The sequence below is a fragment of the Pleurodeles waltl genome, chromosome 10 (genome assembly GCF_031143425.1).
Source record: "Pleurodeles waltl isolate 20211129_DDA chromosome 10, aPleWal1.hap1.20221129, whole genome shotgun sequence".
Lineage (NCBI taxonomy): Eukaryota > Metazoa > Chordata > Amphibia > Caudata > Salamandridae > Pleurodeles > Pleurodeles waltl.
In genome coordinates, this window is record NC_090449.1 from 748,444,914 (window position 1) to 748,464,323 (window position 19,410).

The 19,410-nt window shown below is 46.2% G+C and overlaps 1 protein-coding gene across 1 annotated transcript in view; it reads right to left on the bottom strand.

Moving 5' to 3' along the window:
• Positions 1–19,410, bottom strand: part of LOC138262451 (phthioceranic/hydroxyphthioceranic acid synthase-like) — a 242,937-nt gene that overhangs the window by 168,652 nt on the left and 54,875 nt on the right. Inside the window, exon 3 of the mRNA XM_069212344.1 lies at positions 11,444–11,604. Within this exon, the coding sequence (XP_069068445.1) occupies positions 11,444–11,604 (161 nt within the window). The remainder of the gene's footprint in view (positions 1–11,443; positions 11,605–19,410) is intronic.

The window sequence follows — 19,410 nt, forward strand, 5'->3', positions numbered from 1 at the left end:
TAAGATGGTTAGTGTGTGGGGGGAGAGCTGAAAGACTGTTGCCCCCCGAGGTGGGGGCATAACCATGCCCATACTGGTTGGTAGCCACCACCACACTATTTTTTTTTTTTTTTTAGTTCCCTGGCATCTAATAGACTTTCTGCCCCCCGGGGTGTGACTCGAGGATAATTGCCCCATCTGCACACTAGTGGGCAGAACAACTTTGGTCCCATTTATTTGGGGCGGGGTATGGCCATCCCCCCACCCTCTTATTTTGAAAAAGAAAAATCTTCCCTGGTCTCTGGTGGGCTTTCTGCCCCCCTTGGAGGCAGATGGGAATTCCAAAAATAGGCCGATCTGCCCCAATGTGGGGCAGATATGGCCAACAGTAATGTGTCCCTGTGGGGGAGTGACCCTTGCCCAAGGGGCTGCCCCCCAAACAAAACACCCACATGCACACACACCAATCTCTGGTGCCTAAGTGGTTTCTGCCACCCTGGAGCAGATCGGCCTAATAGAAATAGGCTGATCTGTCCTGAAGTGGAGCAGAAATGGCCTAAAATACATTTGCCCCCCAAGGGAACGACCCTTGCCTAAGGGGTCGCTCCCCTTGCCTGAAATTGAAAAAAAAAAAAAAAAATCCCAGGTGTCCAGTGGTTTCTGCCCTCCTTGGGGGCAGATTGGTCTAATAGAAATAGCCTAATCTGCCCCCAAGGGGGTCAGAAATGGCCTAAATACAATTTGCCTCCTGGGGGAGCTCCCCCTGCCTAAGGGATCGCTCCCCTTGTGTGAAATTGACAAAAACAATACAAATCCCTGGTGTCTAGGGGTTTCTACCCCCAGGGGGCAGATCGGCCTAATTATAATAGGCCGATCTGCCCCCGAGGGACAAAAAAGGCCTAAAAATATTTTGCCCCCCTGGGGAGCAGCCCGTGCCCAAGGGGCCACTCCACTCATTCAATAATATATATATAAAAAAGTTCCTTGATGTCAAGTGGTTTTTGCCCCCCTTGGGAGCAGATTGGCCTAATAAAGACGCCATGGGGGGGGGGGGCAGGGAGGGTGGGGCTGGAAGGGGAAGTTATTCCCCTTCTATCCCTGCACTGGGGGTGCTGAGGCAAGGCTCATGGGGGGTGCGCTAGTCCAAGTACGTAACGGTTACATCCTTGGCGCCTCAGCGCCGTAGCCAAGGACGTATAACAATTTTGGAAAAGGTTTTACCATATATATATATATATATATATATATATACAGTAGTTTATTTGGTCAAAATATGATCATTTATATAATTTACATCAATACATAAAAACATATATACAAGTGAGTTAAAAAAGGGGATGATAAAAAAGTACAATAAAAACACAAAATTGAAAGCTTATAAAACAGCACTGCAGCATAAGAAAGAGTACCTCATAAGAGTTTACTGAGCAACATGGTATTCATGTGCAGCACAATATTAGGTTTTACCCATTATTTTGTTCTTAATACACTAGGCATAAAGCAGGTACCTTGATACAGAAAATACAACCCAATCCGTATTATCAGATCTTAATATTCGCATAGCTTCTGTAAGGTGATAAATAGACATTAGCTGGTATGGAGGGGCAAACCATTTTCTTCTATTCTTTGCATAAACAGGACAAAAAATGAAAAAGTGTTCTAGAGATTCATTGTCACGTCTACACGCTGGACAAATTGACAGTAAAGTGCTCTGTTTCCATTTACTTTTTCCTGTACTCACTGGAAGGGTTCCGTATATAAATTGCAGGTACAGTGATTGTGCAAGCAGGTGTTCTATCTGATCCATAAATATCATGATTGCTAAAGTGCCTTCAATGTCAAAGAATCGCTCAGTTAAAGTGCCATGTGCAGAAAAATTTAAAAGAGTGCAATGGATGTAGTCCCAAAATCTTGTCTTTAGGACTAAGGCCCTCATTACAACCCTGACGTTAAAGGCCGCTGACTGCCGTGCTGACGGTCGCCAACATACAGTGGCCGCGGCAGAAATCCGCTACAGGTATTATGACCCACATCGAGAAATCCGCCACAATACAGACACCCACACAAGTTCGCCACACCAAAGGTCAGTGATAAACTGGCGGTCCCAAAACCCACACCGTTACGCCAACAGGAATACATCCACACTATCACGACCCACGAATCAACGCAGCGGTTTTTCAACTGCAGTAAACCATTGGCGGTACAACCACTGCGCTCAAAATGCACACACACTTACAAAACACAACCACATTGGACAATTCAAAATACACACACCTGACACACATACACACACCACACCCACACACTCACACCACTATAAAACACACACACACATTACCCACAACCCCGTACAACAAGATTTTTGGAAGAAGCAGAGAGAGAGAATAGCAAAGACAACACTAGCATCCAGAGGCATAAAACACCATCATTCATACACCATCAACGCACCTCAAAAAACACACCCCAACACATCACAGCACACATCACATCAACCATCACCTCGCACATCACCCACACCATATCATGGCACCTCAAAGACACCCCAGGTTTTCTGAGGAGGAGCTCAGGGTCATGGTGGAGGAAATTATCTGGGTAGAGCCACAGCTATTCGGATCACAGGTGCAGCAGACGTCCATTGTAAGGAAGATGGAGCTATGGCGGAGAATTGTCGACAGGGTCAACGCAGTGGGACAGCATCCAAGAACACGGGATGACATCAGGAAGAGGTGGAAAGACCTACGGGGGAAGGTGTGTTCCGTGGTATCCAGACACCAGGTAGCAGTACAGAGGACTGGCGGTGGACTCCCACCTCCTCCCCCACAACAAATTGTGAAGAGCAAGTCTTGGCGATCATGCATCCTGAGGGCCTCACAGGAGTAGCAGGAGGACTGGACTCTGGTGAGTCAAATCTTTACTACTATATCCCGCACCCTACCTGCATGCCATCACAAACACCTACCCCTGCCCTCACACCCATCACCCCAACACCTCACATATACCCCACTATCACAACCCACACATTCCAATACCAAGACCTGTATGTGACAACAATGCATAGACACCCATCACAGACCTGCATGGACACCCATTACCAAAGCATATCCAGTAGAGAGACTCAGCCAAGGCAGAAAAACACCACTCACACAAGGCCCAAGGCGATAATGCAAGCACAGGAGTAGAAGGGAACTCACCCACTGCACAAGATGGCACACACAGATACAATAACTATGCATTTACACCCCAACAGGACCCCTACCCAACGTCACAGGACAGGAGGTGCCAGCCATATCCAGTCGCCCCACAGAAGAGGCCCACAGTGATGACAGTAGCTCTGCACGCCTGGCTCAAGATGACTAGCCCGGCCCATCAGGGACCTCTGGACAGTTGGTTCCCCCGCCACAGTCCCAAACCACCACTGAACCTCCCCCCTCAGGAAACACCACCACAGCACTCACCCAGCGGGCCCATGCCACTGTCCCCAGGACATGTCAATCAGCAGTGTGTCCACCACTACAGGGACCCCAGGCAAACCCACAAACCCAGGACGATCAGGGACCTGGGGTCAGTGGCAGTGGGCACACGGTTCAGGGGACAGAGGCACAGGACAACAGGGAAGCTGGGAGGACTGCTGTGAGACAGGGGGAGGACAGGCCCAGGGAACCCACTCTCCATGAGGCACTCTCAAACATCATGGGAGCGTACCACCATTCCCAAGAGACCATGGGCACGGTACTGGCCAAGTTGCAGGAGACCCAGCGGCTGCAGGAGAAACAGTCCATGGGGATCAGGGAGGACTTGAAGTCCATTAACACCAACCTGGTCACCATTGCAGGGGTGCTGGCAGACATGCCCAACACCATATGGGAGATAGTGGCATACCACCGGGCCCCTGACACCAGCCCGAACGATGAACAGCCCTCCATGTCCACCGGCGCTAGTGGACAGGAGGCCCCGCCACAGGACCAACAGGCCACCAGCAACCAACCCCCTGCAGAAGGATAACCACACCGCAAACGGTCCCTGCGATCCAGTCACAAGACAGAGAACATTGCTGAGACCCCACCAGGAAATAAGACTCTCCTGATTGTCACCCTTATGTCCCACTATGTCACCCTGACCACCTTGAACTGCCATTTCTCCACTTCCTATGCCCCCTTGGACAATGCGCACCTGTGATACAAAGAGACTGGTCTCTACCATGTATATTCCTCCACCATCACCCCAGCCCATTGCACATTCCCCTCGACTTATTAGCACTTAAATAAACACCCTTGAATCACAAAACAATCTGGAGTCAGTCTGTACTTTCACAAATGTGTTACTACAACCTCTTTGACAAATATCAATGTTAATGTTCATTTGCACATACCAAAGTATGACAGTTGTTGGGCAGCAGTGAACAGAGCAGAAGGCAGAATATGGTACACAGATCTGTGAAAAGGAAAGCCAAAGTGAACTGTCAGGGTCCATACATAGAGGTAAAAAGGCAGACTTATACAATGTCCTACAATAGTCTGATATGAGGGGTGCAGTGCTAGTCTCTTACCTGTGTCTCACTGGAAGTACTGCATGATGATGTTGTTTCGGTTGTAAATATCTTCTTCTTCTGCCTCCTCTTCTTCACTGTCTACAGGCTCCACAGCTGCCACAAGACCACCATCAGGCCCATCCTCCTGCAGAAAAGGCACCTGGTGTCGCAGAGCCAGGTTGTGCAACATACAGCATGCCACGATTATCTGGCACATCAACTTCGGTGAGTGCTATAGAGAGCCACCTGTTAAATGGAGGCACCGGAATCTGGCCTTCAGGAGGCCGAAAGTCCGCTCTATAATCCTCCTAGTTCACCCATGTGCCTCATTGTAGCGTTCCTCTGCCCTTGTCCTGGGATTCCTCACTGCGGTCAGTAGCCATGACAGGTTGGGGTAACCAGTGTCACCTGCAAATATCAAGGGATATCTGTTAGACATACACCAACCCTTAGGGACTATCCCATACCCAGACACCTATTCATAATGTGTGGGGACCTTGGGCTCACCTATTAGCCACACACAGTGCCTCTGGAGTTGCCCCATCACATAAGGGATGCTGCTATTCCTCAAAATATAAGCGTCATGCACAGAGCCAGGATACTTGGCATTCACATGAGAGATGTACTGGTCTGCCAAACACACCATCTGCACATTCATGGAATGGTAGCTTTCACGATTTCTGTACACCTGTTCATTCCTGCGAGGGGGACAAATGCCACGTATGTACCATCATTGGCACCAATGATGTTGGGGATATGTCCCAGGGCATAGAAGTCACCTTTCCCTATGGGCAAATCCTCCACCTGGGGGAAAATGATGTAGCTGCGCATGTGTTTCAGCAGGACAGACAACGCTCTGGTCCACATGTTAGAGATCATTGGCTGTGACATCCCTGATGCCATGGCCACTGTTGTTGAAAAGGAACCACTGGCCAGGAAATGGAGCACTGACAGGACCTGCACTAAAGGGGGCATACCTGTGGGCTGGCGGATAGCTGACATCAGGTCAGGCTCCAATTGGGCACACAATTCTTGGATTGTGACACAATCAAGTCTGATGTGTCTGTCTTCCATTGTGGACAGGTCCACCAGGGGTCTGTACACCGGAGGATGACGCCATCTCATCATCTGCCCCAGTGGCTGTGCCCTATGAAGGAGAATGGGGAGCAGAGGGTCATTCACCACATAGGTTGCACAAGGGTGTTTTGCACTATTGTGATTTAATCCTTGTGTGGCGCTGTCTGTCCGTATTCCTGCCCAAATGTGCTGTGACGCAGTTAGGTGCTCTGCCATGTGCCCCCCTGAAATGGCGGCTGCCTGACCTGTAAGGAGGGACAAGGGGAAATGAGGTAACTGCACTGGCGTTGTGCAGCGTCACGGTAGGTGGTCGATGACCGCCATGCAATTCAGCATTGGTTATCATTGGGCCCTATGGGTTCCAGGAGTCAATGACAATGTACGCCGGCGGTGGCGGAGCGCACCGCCGTGGACGTGACCACCCTTTTCTATTTGTTCACTCACTTGATACCTGACCTTCAACAGGAGAGGATCTACACTGCAAGTGCTGCTGTGACCGCAGTCTGGAAGCGACAATGGCTCATGTGTCTGGGGAAAGGGCCCCTGCCTTCACCGCAAATGAGTTGGACAAACTGGTGGATTGGGTCCTCCCCCAGTACACGCTACTCTACGGTCCTCCAGACAAACAGGTGAGTACATGGGAGCATGATGGATGGGACATGAATGTATGGAGTGGTCTGGATGGAAGATACATGTTTGGGGAGGGGCTGTGGCCTGCATGTGAGGATGGTCAGTGTATGTGTTTCAGAGCATGGTGGGAACTGGTGGGCAATGAGTAAGAAGAACCGGACGGGTGAGTAATTTCCTTTGCTCCTGTACCTTTCCTCTAGGTCAGCACCCAACAGAAGAAGGGTATTTGGTGTGCCATCGCCAAAGAAGTGCAGACCCTGGGGGTCTATCATAGATGGAGCACCCACTGCTGCAAGAGATGGGAGGACCTGCGCAGCTGGAGCAAGAAGAAGGCAGAGGCCCAGCTGGGGATGGCCTCCTAATGTAGAAAGGGGTGCTCGTCGCACCATGACCCCCCTGATGTTCCGGATCCTGGAGGTGGCAAATCCAGATTTGGATGGGCGCTTGAGGGCATCACAGCAGCCACAAGGGGGTGAGTACAGTCTCATTCAACTGATCCTGCGCGCTTTACGAGGTGTCAGGGTGGGGTAGGTGAGCTGTGGGTTCCCCTAGGCCAGGACAAACTTACTAGGGAAGGTCCCTTGTTAGGCAGGCTCTGTGCCACTCCAACCCCAATAGTGGTAGTGGCCATCTACAATTAGTCAGGCTCCTGTGGGTTCCAGGAGTGCAGCAAATGGGGTCAGGCATCTTCCCCCATGGGCAGGGGATTTTCCTAGGAACTGTTAGTGCATGAGCTAGTGCATAAGGCTGCTCCCTGTGTGTTGGGTCCGCCAACAGTAGTGGTGTTGCTGGCATTGACCATGTGTCTCCTCTGTCTTTCCCCCTGTTTTTGTTTTGTCACCCTGTCCTTGTGTGCATTAGCATCATCTGGCGGAGGAGCAGTGGCACCAGAGCAGGAGGGAGCTGCAACCCACATGGCCCAGGAGGGGGAATGTACGGAGTCTGAAGGAATCAGTGGGACGGAGGGCGAGGGGAGCTCCACGACGGGGACAGGAAGGGACACCAGTCACAGCAACTCCTCCTCTGATGGGAGCTTCCTTGCGGTGGCTGGCACCTCTGTGCCCACCGCAACACCAGGTACAGCCACCAACCTCCTACCAGCACCGCCCTCCCAGCAACCCCTCAACATGTTTCCTGTGCCCGCTCACCCAGGAGGGTGGGCATCTCCTTCGCCCAGGCACCTCAGGCCCTGCCCCAGTCAGCCCTGCTGCCCTCAGTGAAGAGGCTATTGACCTCCTGAGATCCCTCACTGTTGGGCAGTCAACCATTTTGAAAGCCATCAGGGTGTGGAGAGGCATTTGCAGCAAACAAATGCATACCTGAAGGGCATTCATTCTGGCGTGGTGGCCCTACAAAGAGCATTTCAGGCTCTGGCCTCAGCACTGATGGCAGCCATTGTCCCTGTCTCCAGCCTCCCCCCTCCAACCTCCACTACCCAGACCCAATCCCCTCTACCTCAGCCTATCCCAAGCACACCATCAGACCAGCATGAACACACATCAACACACAAACATGGCTCAGGCAAACATAAGCACCACACATCCCACCGGCACTCACACAAGCACCATACCCATGCAGACACATCAACATCCACTGCCTCCACTGTGTCCCCCTCTTCCACGTCCTCCATCTCCCTCCCAGTCTCGTCTCCACGCACACCTGCATGCACTACATCCTCAGCCACTACCTCCATCACCAGCATGCCCATCACCACACACCACTCACGTCCAATCACAACCCCCACTACCATTCACACGTCCCCTGTGTCCCCTCCCAGTGTGTCTGTGAGCCCTCCTCTCAAAGTACACAAACGCCGGCACACACCCACTCAACAGCCATCCACCCCACAACAGCCTCCAACCCATGCACCTTCACCCAAACTCAGCAGACGTACACCTCCTACAACCACTACCTCTTCCTCCACTCCCAAACCCCCTCCATCTTCCCATCCCACTGTGTCAAGAAACTTTTCCTGGCTAACATTGACCTCTTTCCTACACCCCCCGTCCTGCCCCTAGGGCCAAGTTGTCTAGAACCCTGACCAGCACCTCTGCCACCAAATCCTCGTCCAGTGTGGTCCCTGCAAGTCTGGGAACATCGAAGGGGGCACCCATCAGGGCTGCCAGTGTGCTACCTAGTGAAGCCAAGAACCACCCTATTCCGCCACCTGCCATGATAAAGAAGGGGCCAGAATGCAGGAGAGAAAAGCCACACCAACCACCCAGCAAGGCCTCTTTCAGAACCAAAGAGGACAGTGCCACGGCCCCTGCAGCGACTTCCAAGGTAGGGAAGAGACACAAGAGCAAAGGGAAGTCAGCTCAGGGCACAGAGCCTCCGGGTGAGGGACTGGTGTCACCTCTTTCGCAAGACAGCCCAGCAACCTGTACCGCGGTAGGCACCGCCACAACGACCGCCACCTGCACCGCCACCTGCACTGCCATCTGCACCGTCACCTGCATGGCAGCTGCCTCAGCTACAGTCACCCGCATCATCCCCAGTGGGCAGCCTTCTGAGGCTGCAGGAGACGGCCTGGTGTCTCCCTCCACAAGTGCAGACACCTGCACCACAGGATGAGCAGGTTTGGTAGGTTTCCCTAGGTGCCAGCTGAGCTAGAGGCCAACATCCACAACTAGGCACTTTGCAAAAAACAGGTCTGTTTTCTTTGGGAAAATGTGTTGTGCCCACGTTGTATTTTGGGGCATTTCCTGTTGGGGGGCTACGCCTACCCACACAAGTGAGGTACCATTTTTATCAGGAGACTTGGGGAAATGCTGGGTGGAAGCAAATTTGTGGCTCCTCTCAGATTCCAGAACTTTCTGTAACCAAAATGTGAATAAAAAGTGTTTTTTAACCACATTCTGAGGTTTGCAAAGGATTTTGGGTAACAGAACCTGGTGAGAGCCCCACAAGTCACCCCATCCTGGATTCCCCTAGGTGTCTAGTTTTCAAAAATGTGCAGGTTTGGAAGGCTTCCCTTGGTGCCGCCTGAGCTAGAGGCCAAAATCTACAGCTAGGCACTTTGCAAGAAACACGTCAGATTGCAATGTAAAGATGAGATGTGTCCATGTTGCGTTTCCTATCGTGGACATTAGGCCTACCCACGCAAGTGAGGTACCATTTTTATCTGGAGACTTGGGGGACCACAGAATAGTAAAACAACTGTTATTGCCCCTTGTCTTTCTCTAAATTTTTTCCTTCCAAATGTAAGACAGTGTGTAAAAAAGACATCTATTTGAGAAATGCCCTTTTATTCACATGCTAGCATGGGCACCCCGGAACTCAGAGATGTGCAAATCACCACTGCTTCTCAACACCTTATCTTGTGCCCATTTGGAAATACAAAGGTTTTCTTGATACCTATTTCTCACTCTTTATATTTCAGCAAATGAATTGCTGGATACCCGGTATAGAATGAAAACCCATTGCAAGGTGCAACTCCTTCATTGGCTCTTGGCACCTAGAGTTCTTGATGAACCTACAAACCCTATATATCCCTGCAACCAGAAGAGTCTTGCTTTTGAAAATATGACATTGCAGGAAAAAGTTACAGAGTAAAACGTGGAGATAAATGGCTGTTTTTTTACCTCAATTTCAATATTTATTTATTTCAGCTGTTATTTTCTGTAGGAAACCCTTGTAGGATCTATACAAATTACCCCTTGCTGAATTAAGAATTTTGTCTACTTTTCAGAAATGTTTAGCCTTCTGGGATCCAGCATTGGTTTCACACTCATTTCTGTCACTAACTGGAAGGAGGCTGAAAGCACAAAAAATAGTAAAAATGGGTTGTGTCCCAGTAAAATGCCAGAATTTTGTTGAAAATATGTTTTTCTGATTAAAGTCTACCTGTTCCTGAAGGCTGGGAAGATGGTGATTTTAGCACCACAAACCTATGTTGATGCCATTTTCAGGGAAAAAACCACAAGCCTTCTTCTGCAGCCCTTTTTCCATTTAAAAAAAAAAAAAAAAACGTTTTGCTGTATTTTGGCTAATTTCTTGGTCTCCTTCAGGGGAACCCACAAACTCTGGGTACCGCTAGAATCCCTAGGATGTTGGAAAAAAAGGATGCAAATTTGTTGTGAATAGCTTTTGTAGACAAAACGTTATGAGGGCCTAAGCGCGAACTGCCCTAAATAGCCAAAAAAAGGTTCGGCACAGGAGGGGAAAAGGCCTGGCAACGAAGGGGTAAATGTGACCCTTACTGATCACAACAAACGTCTAGATGATCAATAGAAAACGGAACACCTGATATAAAGTGCCCTAAAACCAGCATGCAAGTGGGATAAAACTCCGATATCCTCTATCCAGGACTGTGTCTGTACCAGAATCCGTTTACTGAAAACGTTTTGTGCAGTATCAATCAGGCTAAGAGGCCTGTAATTTATAGGGTCCTCTTTATCCCCATTTTTATAAATTGGAATTATTTTGGCATCCTTCCATGTATCTAGTATTTGGTATTTCTTTACCCACGAGCTATAGCATTTGAGAATATATTAAGTATGCAGTCCCATACAGTTGGATCTAAGTAGTAAAGGTCTCCAGGAATTCTATCAAGTAACAGAGATGTTTCCCTTTTCATGCTCCCAACAGCACCTTCAATAGTTTCAGGAAGCATAGGCAGTGGTCCACGGGACCACTACCAACTTTCACTGAAACGTTTTAAAAAATATTTGTTTTTTAAAAATCATCCACATTGTCTTTAAGGAAATCAGTCTCTATTGATAAAGGCTTCTTAATTTAAAAGCAGTCACTGGCATGGTTGTGTGCTGGCCATTGCAGGCTACCGGCAACAGTGACCAATCAAAGTAAGTGCAATTTGCAACCCATCTAATAAATACTATTTAAACAAAAAGTCAGACTGCGAACTACTCTGATTCTTTATTTGCCAAACTGACCTATTAATATATAGGCCAGATTGCAAAATACGTTTCCGGTTGCAAAAGGAAGAGTAACAAATTGTGACGACTTTTGATCCAAAATATCCCCAAAAGTAATGAGCAAGTCATCTCTTATTCACAAGACCTTATGAAGGCACTTGGTCTGAGGCCTTATGCCTTCACTTGGGACATAGCTATGTTTGGTGACTGTCAATATGCTGACTATAGGAAGAGTACTTTATTACATTAGCATTGGAATAAATTAGCTTGACTACATCAACGTAAATGTTCTTTATTTTGATATGAGTGCTGATTTGATCCCCTAATATTAAGTAAAAAGTAGAAAACCTACCGATGAAAACCCCAGTGTCACTTCCACTGATGTTTTCCATTGGCATTCCAGCATTCTCCAGGGCTCTAAATGTGCATTCCAGCAATAACTTTTGTTGAGGGTCCATTCGCTCAGCTTCCATATCATTAATACCGAACAGTCTGTTATCAAATTCGTTGAATCTGAGAAATACAAATTGTAAACCAACCATGACATGACATTACAGCATCAATACCTTTTCAATATAGTTGTTTTTAATGAAAAATTTCCATTCAAATCTTGGAGAGACGGACAAAATCATTGATTGAATTCACTTTTAGTCTGGGAAAACAATAATTGTGATTCTGAATCACATTTATGGTTGACTATTATCCATCAGCTCCCAACTTCAGAAAAATAAATGAACATAAATTACCTTATTCTACACTTGTGAAAAATTACAAAAGATTTTATCAAAACTCCCAGTCATTGATTACTGCAGAGATCTTTTATTGTGAGAAGTGAACTCAAGAAATCTGTGACAAATGCAGGAGCTCATTGCTGTAATTCTAAAAGGGGCATCACATTTGAGTACCTTTTACAAACATCATCAGTAACTAGTTCTGTTAGAAGGAGGAACTATGGACTAAGACGGCATCTTACATGTTGCTTAACATGCATTATTTCTGTACTTTTGTGCCAGGGCCAAAGCTGTAAAAACAATATTTAAGCCAAGCAGTGAATGACCTCTCTGCACAATTCAGGAACCACAAATCAGCAATAATTAAAAGGAAACTTGACCAGCCTCTAACCAATCATTTTGTTGGCCATTTGCTATCAGATTTGAAGATTTTTCCCTGTGAAACATGTGTTAATTAAAGGACTACTGCACTTTGTAAAAAAAACGTCTGGATGTGCCCTTTAAGATCATCTCATCCAAATAGAATGAACATCCCTAACAATTCCATCTGATTGCTGCATATCTCAGGAGATCTCAGGGCTGCATTGATTCCACATTCCAATTGGATTCCTCACTCATGATATTTTTTTGAAAATCCAGCAGTGAGCAAACAACCTTGTACTACTAAAGGAAATCAGAAACAGAAACACTGTAGTGGAAATATATTTTTGTTCTTTAGTGAGTCCATCTGTTTGAGTCAATTGTTTATTGCATATTTCATTTCTTTGTGACTCATTGTACCCTGTGGGATTTGGATGTTTGCCCTGGCTGGCTGTTGTTTTCTGGTGATCTTTCATCTTCTAGTACATGTATATTTATATGTAAGTATACACTGTGTAGATATCATTAGATTAAAGTTTTCATAGGAAGAGTGTCTTTTGATTCACTCAGATTCTAGAACCTTTTGACAAATCTTCACAAATCCTTCCAGGAATGATTACACCAATGCCAGGCTGGGTCTAAAAAAATGGCATGTTCCAAAATGTCTAGGAGCAGACTTTAGAGCCCCTAGCGCCTCCTTGCGCCAAATTGGCATAATTTTTTTACGCTAATGTGGTCAAACGAGGCCAAAATCGGTGTGCCAAATTTACAAAGTGGCACAATGCACGCATTGTGCACTTTTGTAACCCTTTGCGCTACATTATGTCTGCGCCAGACATAATGTATGCAAAGGGGGTGCTCCCCCATTAGAGGGGAGGGGTGAAAAAATGGCACAAAGAAATCCAAGAGATTTCTTTGCATAATTTTTTTCGGCTTTCCTAATGCCTGGTCAGAGCAGGTGTTAAAAGGAGGCTCCCATTGGTTTCAATAAGCCTCTGGGTTCTTTGCAGGAATAGAGTCAGAATTTTTTACACTAATCATGAAAAGCGCTGAACTAGCATAAACAATTCTGATGCTAGTTCCCTAACATGCCATGGTGCATTGTATATTAAGTACAGCACACACATGGCGGGGCGCTAGGGGTGTAAGCAAAGTGGCACCACCTTTCATATATCTTCCCCTTATTTCTCATGTTACATTCTTTAGGAAGGCAGATAGATAAAACAACAGCTGAACAGATTTGCACCACATTTGGCAAAAAACATGCTTTTTTAATTTGGTTTAAATCCATTTAGCTGTCTTTGGCAAATTAGAGTTTAAGGAGGGGGTCAAGTCGGAACTACAGAATTTAAAAAGTTAGGTATTTTTCCACTGTTTGTGCCCAGCTTTGCATTAATTGGCCACTTTACAGACAATTAGTCAAACCTGAATTACAGTGCTTAGGGCCATGGTCTGTGTGTCTTGAAAAGTGACTAAAATATATATATTAGGGCAGAGTTATCACAATCTTTGACCCCAGACGAAAAATGGTGATCCTCTGCTGGGACCTGATGAACTGTGTTTAACAGAAAATTGTTTTCTCACATAATTTTCTCATAGGGGTTATGGAAGGTGCTGCAGACGCTAAAATGAGAGTACATTTTCTGCAAACCTGCACTATCTTCCTCAGACAAGCAAGGATAATGTCAGATATTCTGAGTAAAACATACTTTCAACAGCAGCAAGAGCTGTCAGTTGATTCTTTAGTGGTCTGCTGAAGCTTCCGACAGTGTTCTAATGAACAACTAGACAGCTAATATTCTGTATTTATGACAGAAAAATGCCAGATCTGAAGCCATGTTGTTGGAATCAATGCTGTACACCTAAAGCATTTACTTCAGATATGAATAAAATGAGGGTTGGGTATAGAAAATATGGTTAGGGCTCAACAAGCTGAAATGAGGACACCTTTTCTATGAGTTGTCAAACATCTTACTCATCCATTTCAGTAGAACGTTCTAACATACAGACTGAAATGTAATTTCAATACCAGCAGCAGCCTGTTAGTTATTTCCCCAGAGATCAACTGCAGCTTTATCACAAAGTTGCAACTAGAGCGCTAACATTCTGAATTTATTACAAATGTATGACACACCTGAACACCATCTTGATGGAATCAAAGCTGCTATTCTAAAATAATTTCCTACAGGGGATACCATAGTAAATGAAGGCATTCTTTTAGTCATAGATAGTACGATTAATGCTCTAGAACACTAAAAAGAAATCAAGTTTTCTGTGAGTTCTCAAATAACCTTCCTAATAATTTTCAATAAAATATTCTGACATACAAAGTTAAACATATACTTCCAAGACAAGCAACAGCCTATCAGTTAGCTCCCTAGTAAGCAACTGCAGAGGTACGACGAGGTTCTAGTGAACTAGAGCACTAACATTTTGTATTCAAGGCAAACGTGAGGCACTTTCGAACGCCATTTTGGTAGCATAAGGACTGTTCAATTTAAAGTCTTTCCTGAAAAGCAGTCTGAAGTAAACAAGCATTAAGATGGTAATTCAATCATGAAACCAGATGTTTAAAAACGTGAGAGTCAGTGAGGAATTTTAGTAATTTGAGGCATAACATAATTTTGAAGGGTCTAAAAATAGTTAAGAAGAGTGCTGTCTGCATATCTCCATTCTATCGACACATTTGTATACACTCAGTAACCTCATGCTGTATATAACTATGATGTCATTTGAGATGTCATCAATGATAAAATTCCACGTCATAAATGACATACTATGTGAGGTTATAAGCAGTGCATAGAGGGGGCTCCTGTTATTGTTAGCTCAGTAATCTGTAACTGGTAAATATCTGAGATATGTGGCTTGTAAACTCTAGTTTTCACCATATCTATCTATCTATCTATCTATCTATCTATCTATCTATCTATCTATCTATCTATCTATCTATCTATCTATCTATCTATCTATCTATCTATCTATCTGTCGTAGTTTGGATTCTTGCTCTGAGCAAGACTGCTGGTTTAAGGATGACAGTACTTTTGTTTGTAGGCGACTGCGTCTTTCCTACAACAAGTCGCAACTGTTATTCCAACCTTACCGGCTCACTAGCAGCACCTCAACACAATAGTAAAAGGTGATTTATGGCAGACGTTTACGCATGGACTAAAAAATAAGACATCTCAGGGAGTGTCGTGATTAAACGTAGATTACCCTTTTCTCACAGATATATTATGTCTCATACAAACACAGGCAATGACACAGATGCAGTAAAGTTATAATAGCTTTTTATTTAACATAACTGCAATTTGCGATAAGTTGCATGGACTGCAATGATTAGGATAATGAATAAAGCAAGTAACAGTATTGTGAAGACGAGAGACATTGTTACGAAGACCCCCACCATTTTGCAATACATAGAAAAGATATATGAGATGTAAGATGCCCTAATACCCTAATAAAAAAGGCCTAACCTCATACCTAAAGGAGAGCTGGGTTTGTTAAACCTAATCTGCCAATGCCGTGTCCATGAGAGGAGCCTCCAACCCTTGTTACCTTGGAATGAGGTCTCTATCTCAGACTCCGCAGGGACACGAAGACTGGGTCAGCGTCAAGACGACTGCAGCATCGGTATCAGCGATGGTGGCGATGCCCTATGGTCGGAATCCCTCTGATTATCTGTCTAAAGTGTGATGTATTTATACAGATCTATAAGGTCCCCTGACGTAGGTGTATTCCTAAACAATAGATAACAGGCATGCTTGGGACGGCAATTAATATCAACAATCCCTCGAAAGTATAGAGAGGGAAAATCCCTAAGTGTGAACACCTACTGTTTGTTTGTCTTTGGTGCTTGATCTTGGCGCCTTGGCGTGGTGACACTGATAATGTAACTCATAACAAGTGGCCTAACTATAAACAAGGCAGCCATCTTAGAAGAAATAAATAATTAAATGGGCTAAGACAGAGCAAGCTAAGTAGGTTAAAAGTCACTTGGTGACGGGGGCATGAGTCTACAAGCCAGAGGCTAAGCTAACTCCTGTTATCCCATTAAAACGAACTAGGATTCACTACACCCTCCCCATTGCCGTAACAGGTATCATGAAGGTACAGGAACCCAAATGCTAAAAGTTGCTTCTGAACTAAAAGCTAAAAGCAAAAACAAGCTAAAAAAGCATTCACATGTATTAAAAATATGTTAAAACAAATCTGTTTAAAATACATACAGAGATGTTAATGTCAACTATGACAAGTACAGCGTGCAACAGCAAATGTCAATTGAAATGCATAATTTGGAATCGGGAATGGCAAGTCAATTCATCAAATTATTTGTTATACGCATGATCTTGAAGAATGTCATCGAAGTCACCAGTCAAGGATCTCAAAAATGAGTCAACATCGTCCGAAGTTAAGTTGAGTGCTGGGCGGACAAACGGATCCACAGAGCAGAAGTGAGCCGTATTTCCTGATGTATCGTTACTCGATGCAGTGTCCTCATCGATGGTAGATCTCACAACGGAAGGCTCATAGGTGGCCTCGCGGAGCAACCTCAGTCTCAAGGGGCATGATCATGTATGAACCCTCATCGGGGACATTAGGAGTTCGTGGTCCATAGGAGATGTCGGTGCAACTGCAAGACAGACCATAGGCAGATGTTCAAAGAGACACCATATCCAGCGGAAGACTGGTTGTACACACCAGAGAAGTGGCCAAAATGACAACGACCAGTTAAGCTCCAGTTCCACCAGCAAAGGTGCACCGAAGATCTGAACCATGCGCTCACGGCACAGTAGAGTTGGCGGGAGCTGCTCCATTGCTCTGTGTTGCTGGAAAGAAACAACCACTACGAATCAGAAGAAATTGCAGTAGTAGTCTGCCATTTAAAGCCAAAATAATTGGAAAGCCACCAAACACACTTGAAAAGAGAGAATGGATGGCTGATGGGATGACTCCGAAGACAGTCTGGAAGATGGACACGAAACCAGACCTGACAGCCTTAAAGAAATGAACAATCCCAGTGGTGCTCGAAGCATTGAATATTCTGGATACCAGTTCTCCAAAGTGTTTGGGGAAATTGGTATTTAAAAGGGATTGTATCTCGGCTGATGATCTCGCAATCTGGAGAGCATACGTCTCTTTTGCGGATGTCAAGGCGACCTGTTTCTGAAACAATAGCGCCTTTAGCCTACTCAGCTTGTCATAGTTCACATTAATAGTATCTATGTGGGGCCACATGTCAGATACTTTTATCTCTCGTATGGGGGAAACAAAGCATGTCCACAACACGTAACGACCTTCGTGACCGAGATTGCGTAGGCAATTCCAGGTTGCATGCCGCAACAGCTTTGATCGTTCAGTACCACATAACTTCCATTGGAAAGTACATGAAACACTGGACGAATCAAGGGGACGGGAGTACCCTTAAGAAAACAGGCCAAATTTGCGACCCCCGCATTGCAAAGAACGTAAAGAGACACCTGTTTGCATATCATAGAATGATGAACAGCAGTCTCAAATTCGCTTCCGCTAAGAAAGACCTCCCTTTCACCGTTCAGACATCTATAGTCAAAGGGCAACTCCCACTCTTCCTTAATAAAGATATCTCCTAGTTGCTCATATCGTCCCACTGCAAGATGTTTCAGGCAGCTCGAGAAACGAAAGGTCGAAATTGGTAAATTAATAATGCCGTGTAAGAGCCAGATAGTTGAAGGACTCTCTGCTACCGTGAAGGGCAACTTATCTAATTTCTCTACTTGAAGCAGGGTGAAACTAGTCTCCCCTTTAGCCATTGTCTCTTGTTCCCTGGAAAAATCAAAAGCACTGAAGAATTCACTCCCATTAATATATTTCCATGGAATGTGGCCATTTTTCAGTGTCTGCAACGTCCAACCTAGCTGCATGATGGAACGTAGCTGTGTTTGCCCATGATATAACCGGGATAAGTCTGTCTGAGTGATATCAATAGCAGACGACACTATGGTGGTCATTACAACCTCTGCGGTCTTTTGACAAGACCGCCGAGGGACCACCGTGTAGAAGACCGCCAGTGGTGGCGGTTTGCCGCTCGGCCTATCATGACCGTTGGTAGCTCTCCATCCTTTTACGGACGGATAGCCGCCAACAGCCATACTGGCGGGAGGGGGGGAAGTGGAGGTTGCTCCACCTCCACCGCCACGCCAACAAAACACCGCCCAGCGAATCACGTCCTGTGATTTGCCGTGGTGGTGTTCTGTTGATGGTGTGGTGTTGGCGGAGCTGCCCCCATGGATCCCGTCCTCTCCCAGAGGATCGACGGAACAGGTAAGTCGATCGTCCGTTAGGGGAGGGGGGGTGTGGAGGTGTTGTGTGTTGTGTGGGTGCATGGGGGTGTGCGTCTGTGTATGTAGAGGGGGTGTGTGAGTATGTGTATGCTTGCGGGGGTGTTGCGTGTTTTGGGAATGAGTGCGTGTATGTCTGTGGGTATGTCTGTATGGATGTGTGCGTGCATGTTTGAATGTGGGTGTGCGTGTCTGACTGTGTGTGTGGATGTAGGAATGTATGTCGGTGTGTGTGCGTGTGTGTGTTGGTGGTGCCTGCGTGCATGTTGTGTGTGTGTGAGTTTCTGTGATGTTGGGGGTCGGGGTGGGGAGGGGGGCCCTGCCACCTTTGGGGGGTGGCAGGGGTGGTGGGGGGTGTAGGGGAGGGAGTTGGGGTGGGGGAGACCCCTATCAGTGCCAGGGAAGGAATTCCCTGGCACTGATAGTGCTTACCGCCATGGATTTCATGGCGGTTCCAACTGCAGGAAATCCACGACGGTAAGCCGGGTCAAAATGCCGCCGGTGGTATAGTGACGGGCGGAATAGAGAACTGGCAGATGATGCATGGTCATAATACAAAAAAAAAGACCGCCAGCCTGTTGGCGGTCTTACAGCCACTTCTCCGCCTTCCGCCAGGGTCATAATGACCCCCTATATTTGATAGTGAATAAATCCTGTTGGACATTGTGTTCATGCCATTATCGGCAACAGCTAATGTTTTTTCCAAATTTTCCTTATCTAGTTGCCTTAAACGCGCAGCAGCCTCAATCTGGGAAAGTTTCCAAATTTCATTGTACATAGAATATAAAAACCTTTTTGAGCGCTGTTTTCTAGGACCCAGCAGAAAATCCTGCAAGTCTATACTGTCAGAAAGAGTGTTCAGGTGTTTCTTAACTGCTGTTAACGTGTTCGTTTGCACCCATTGCTGGCAC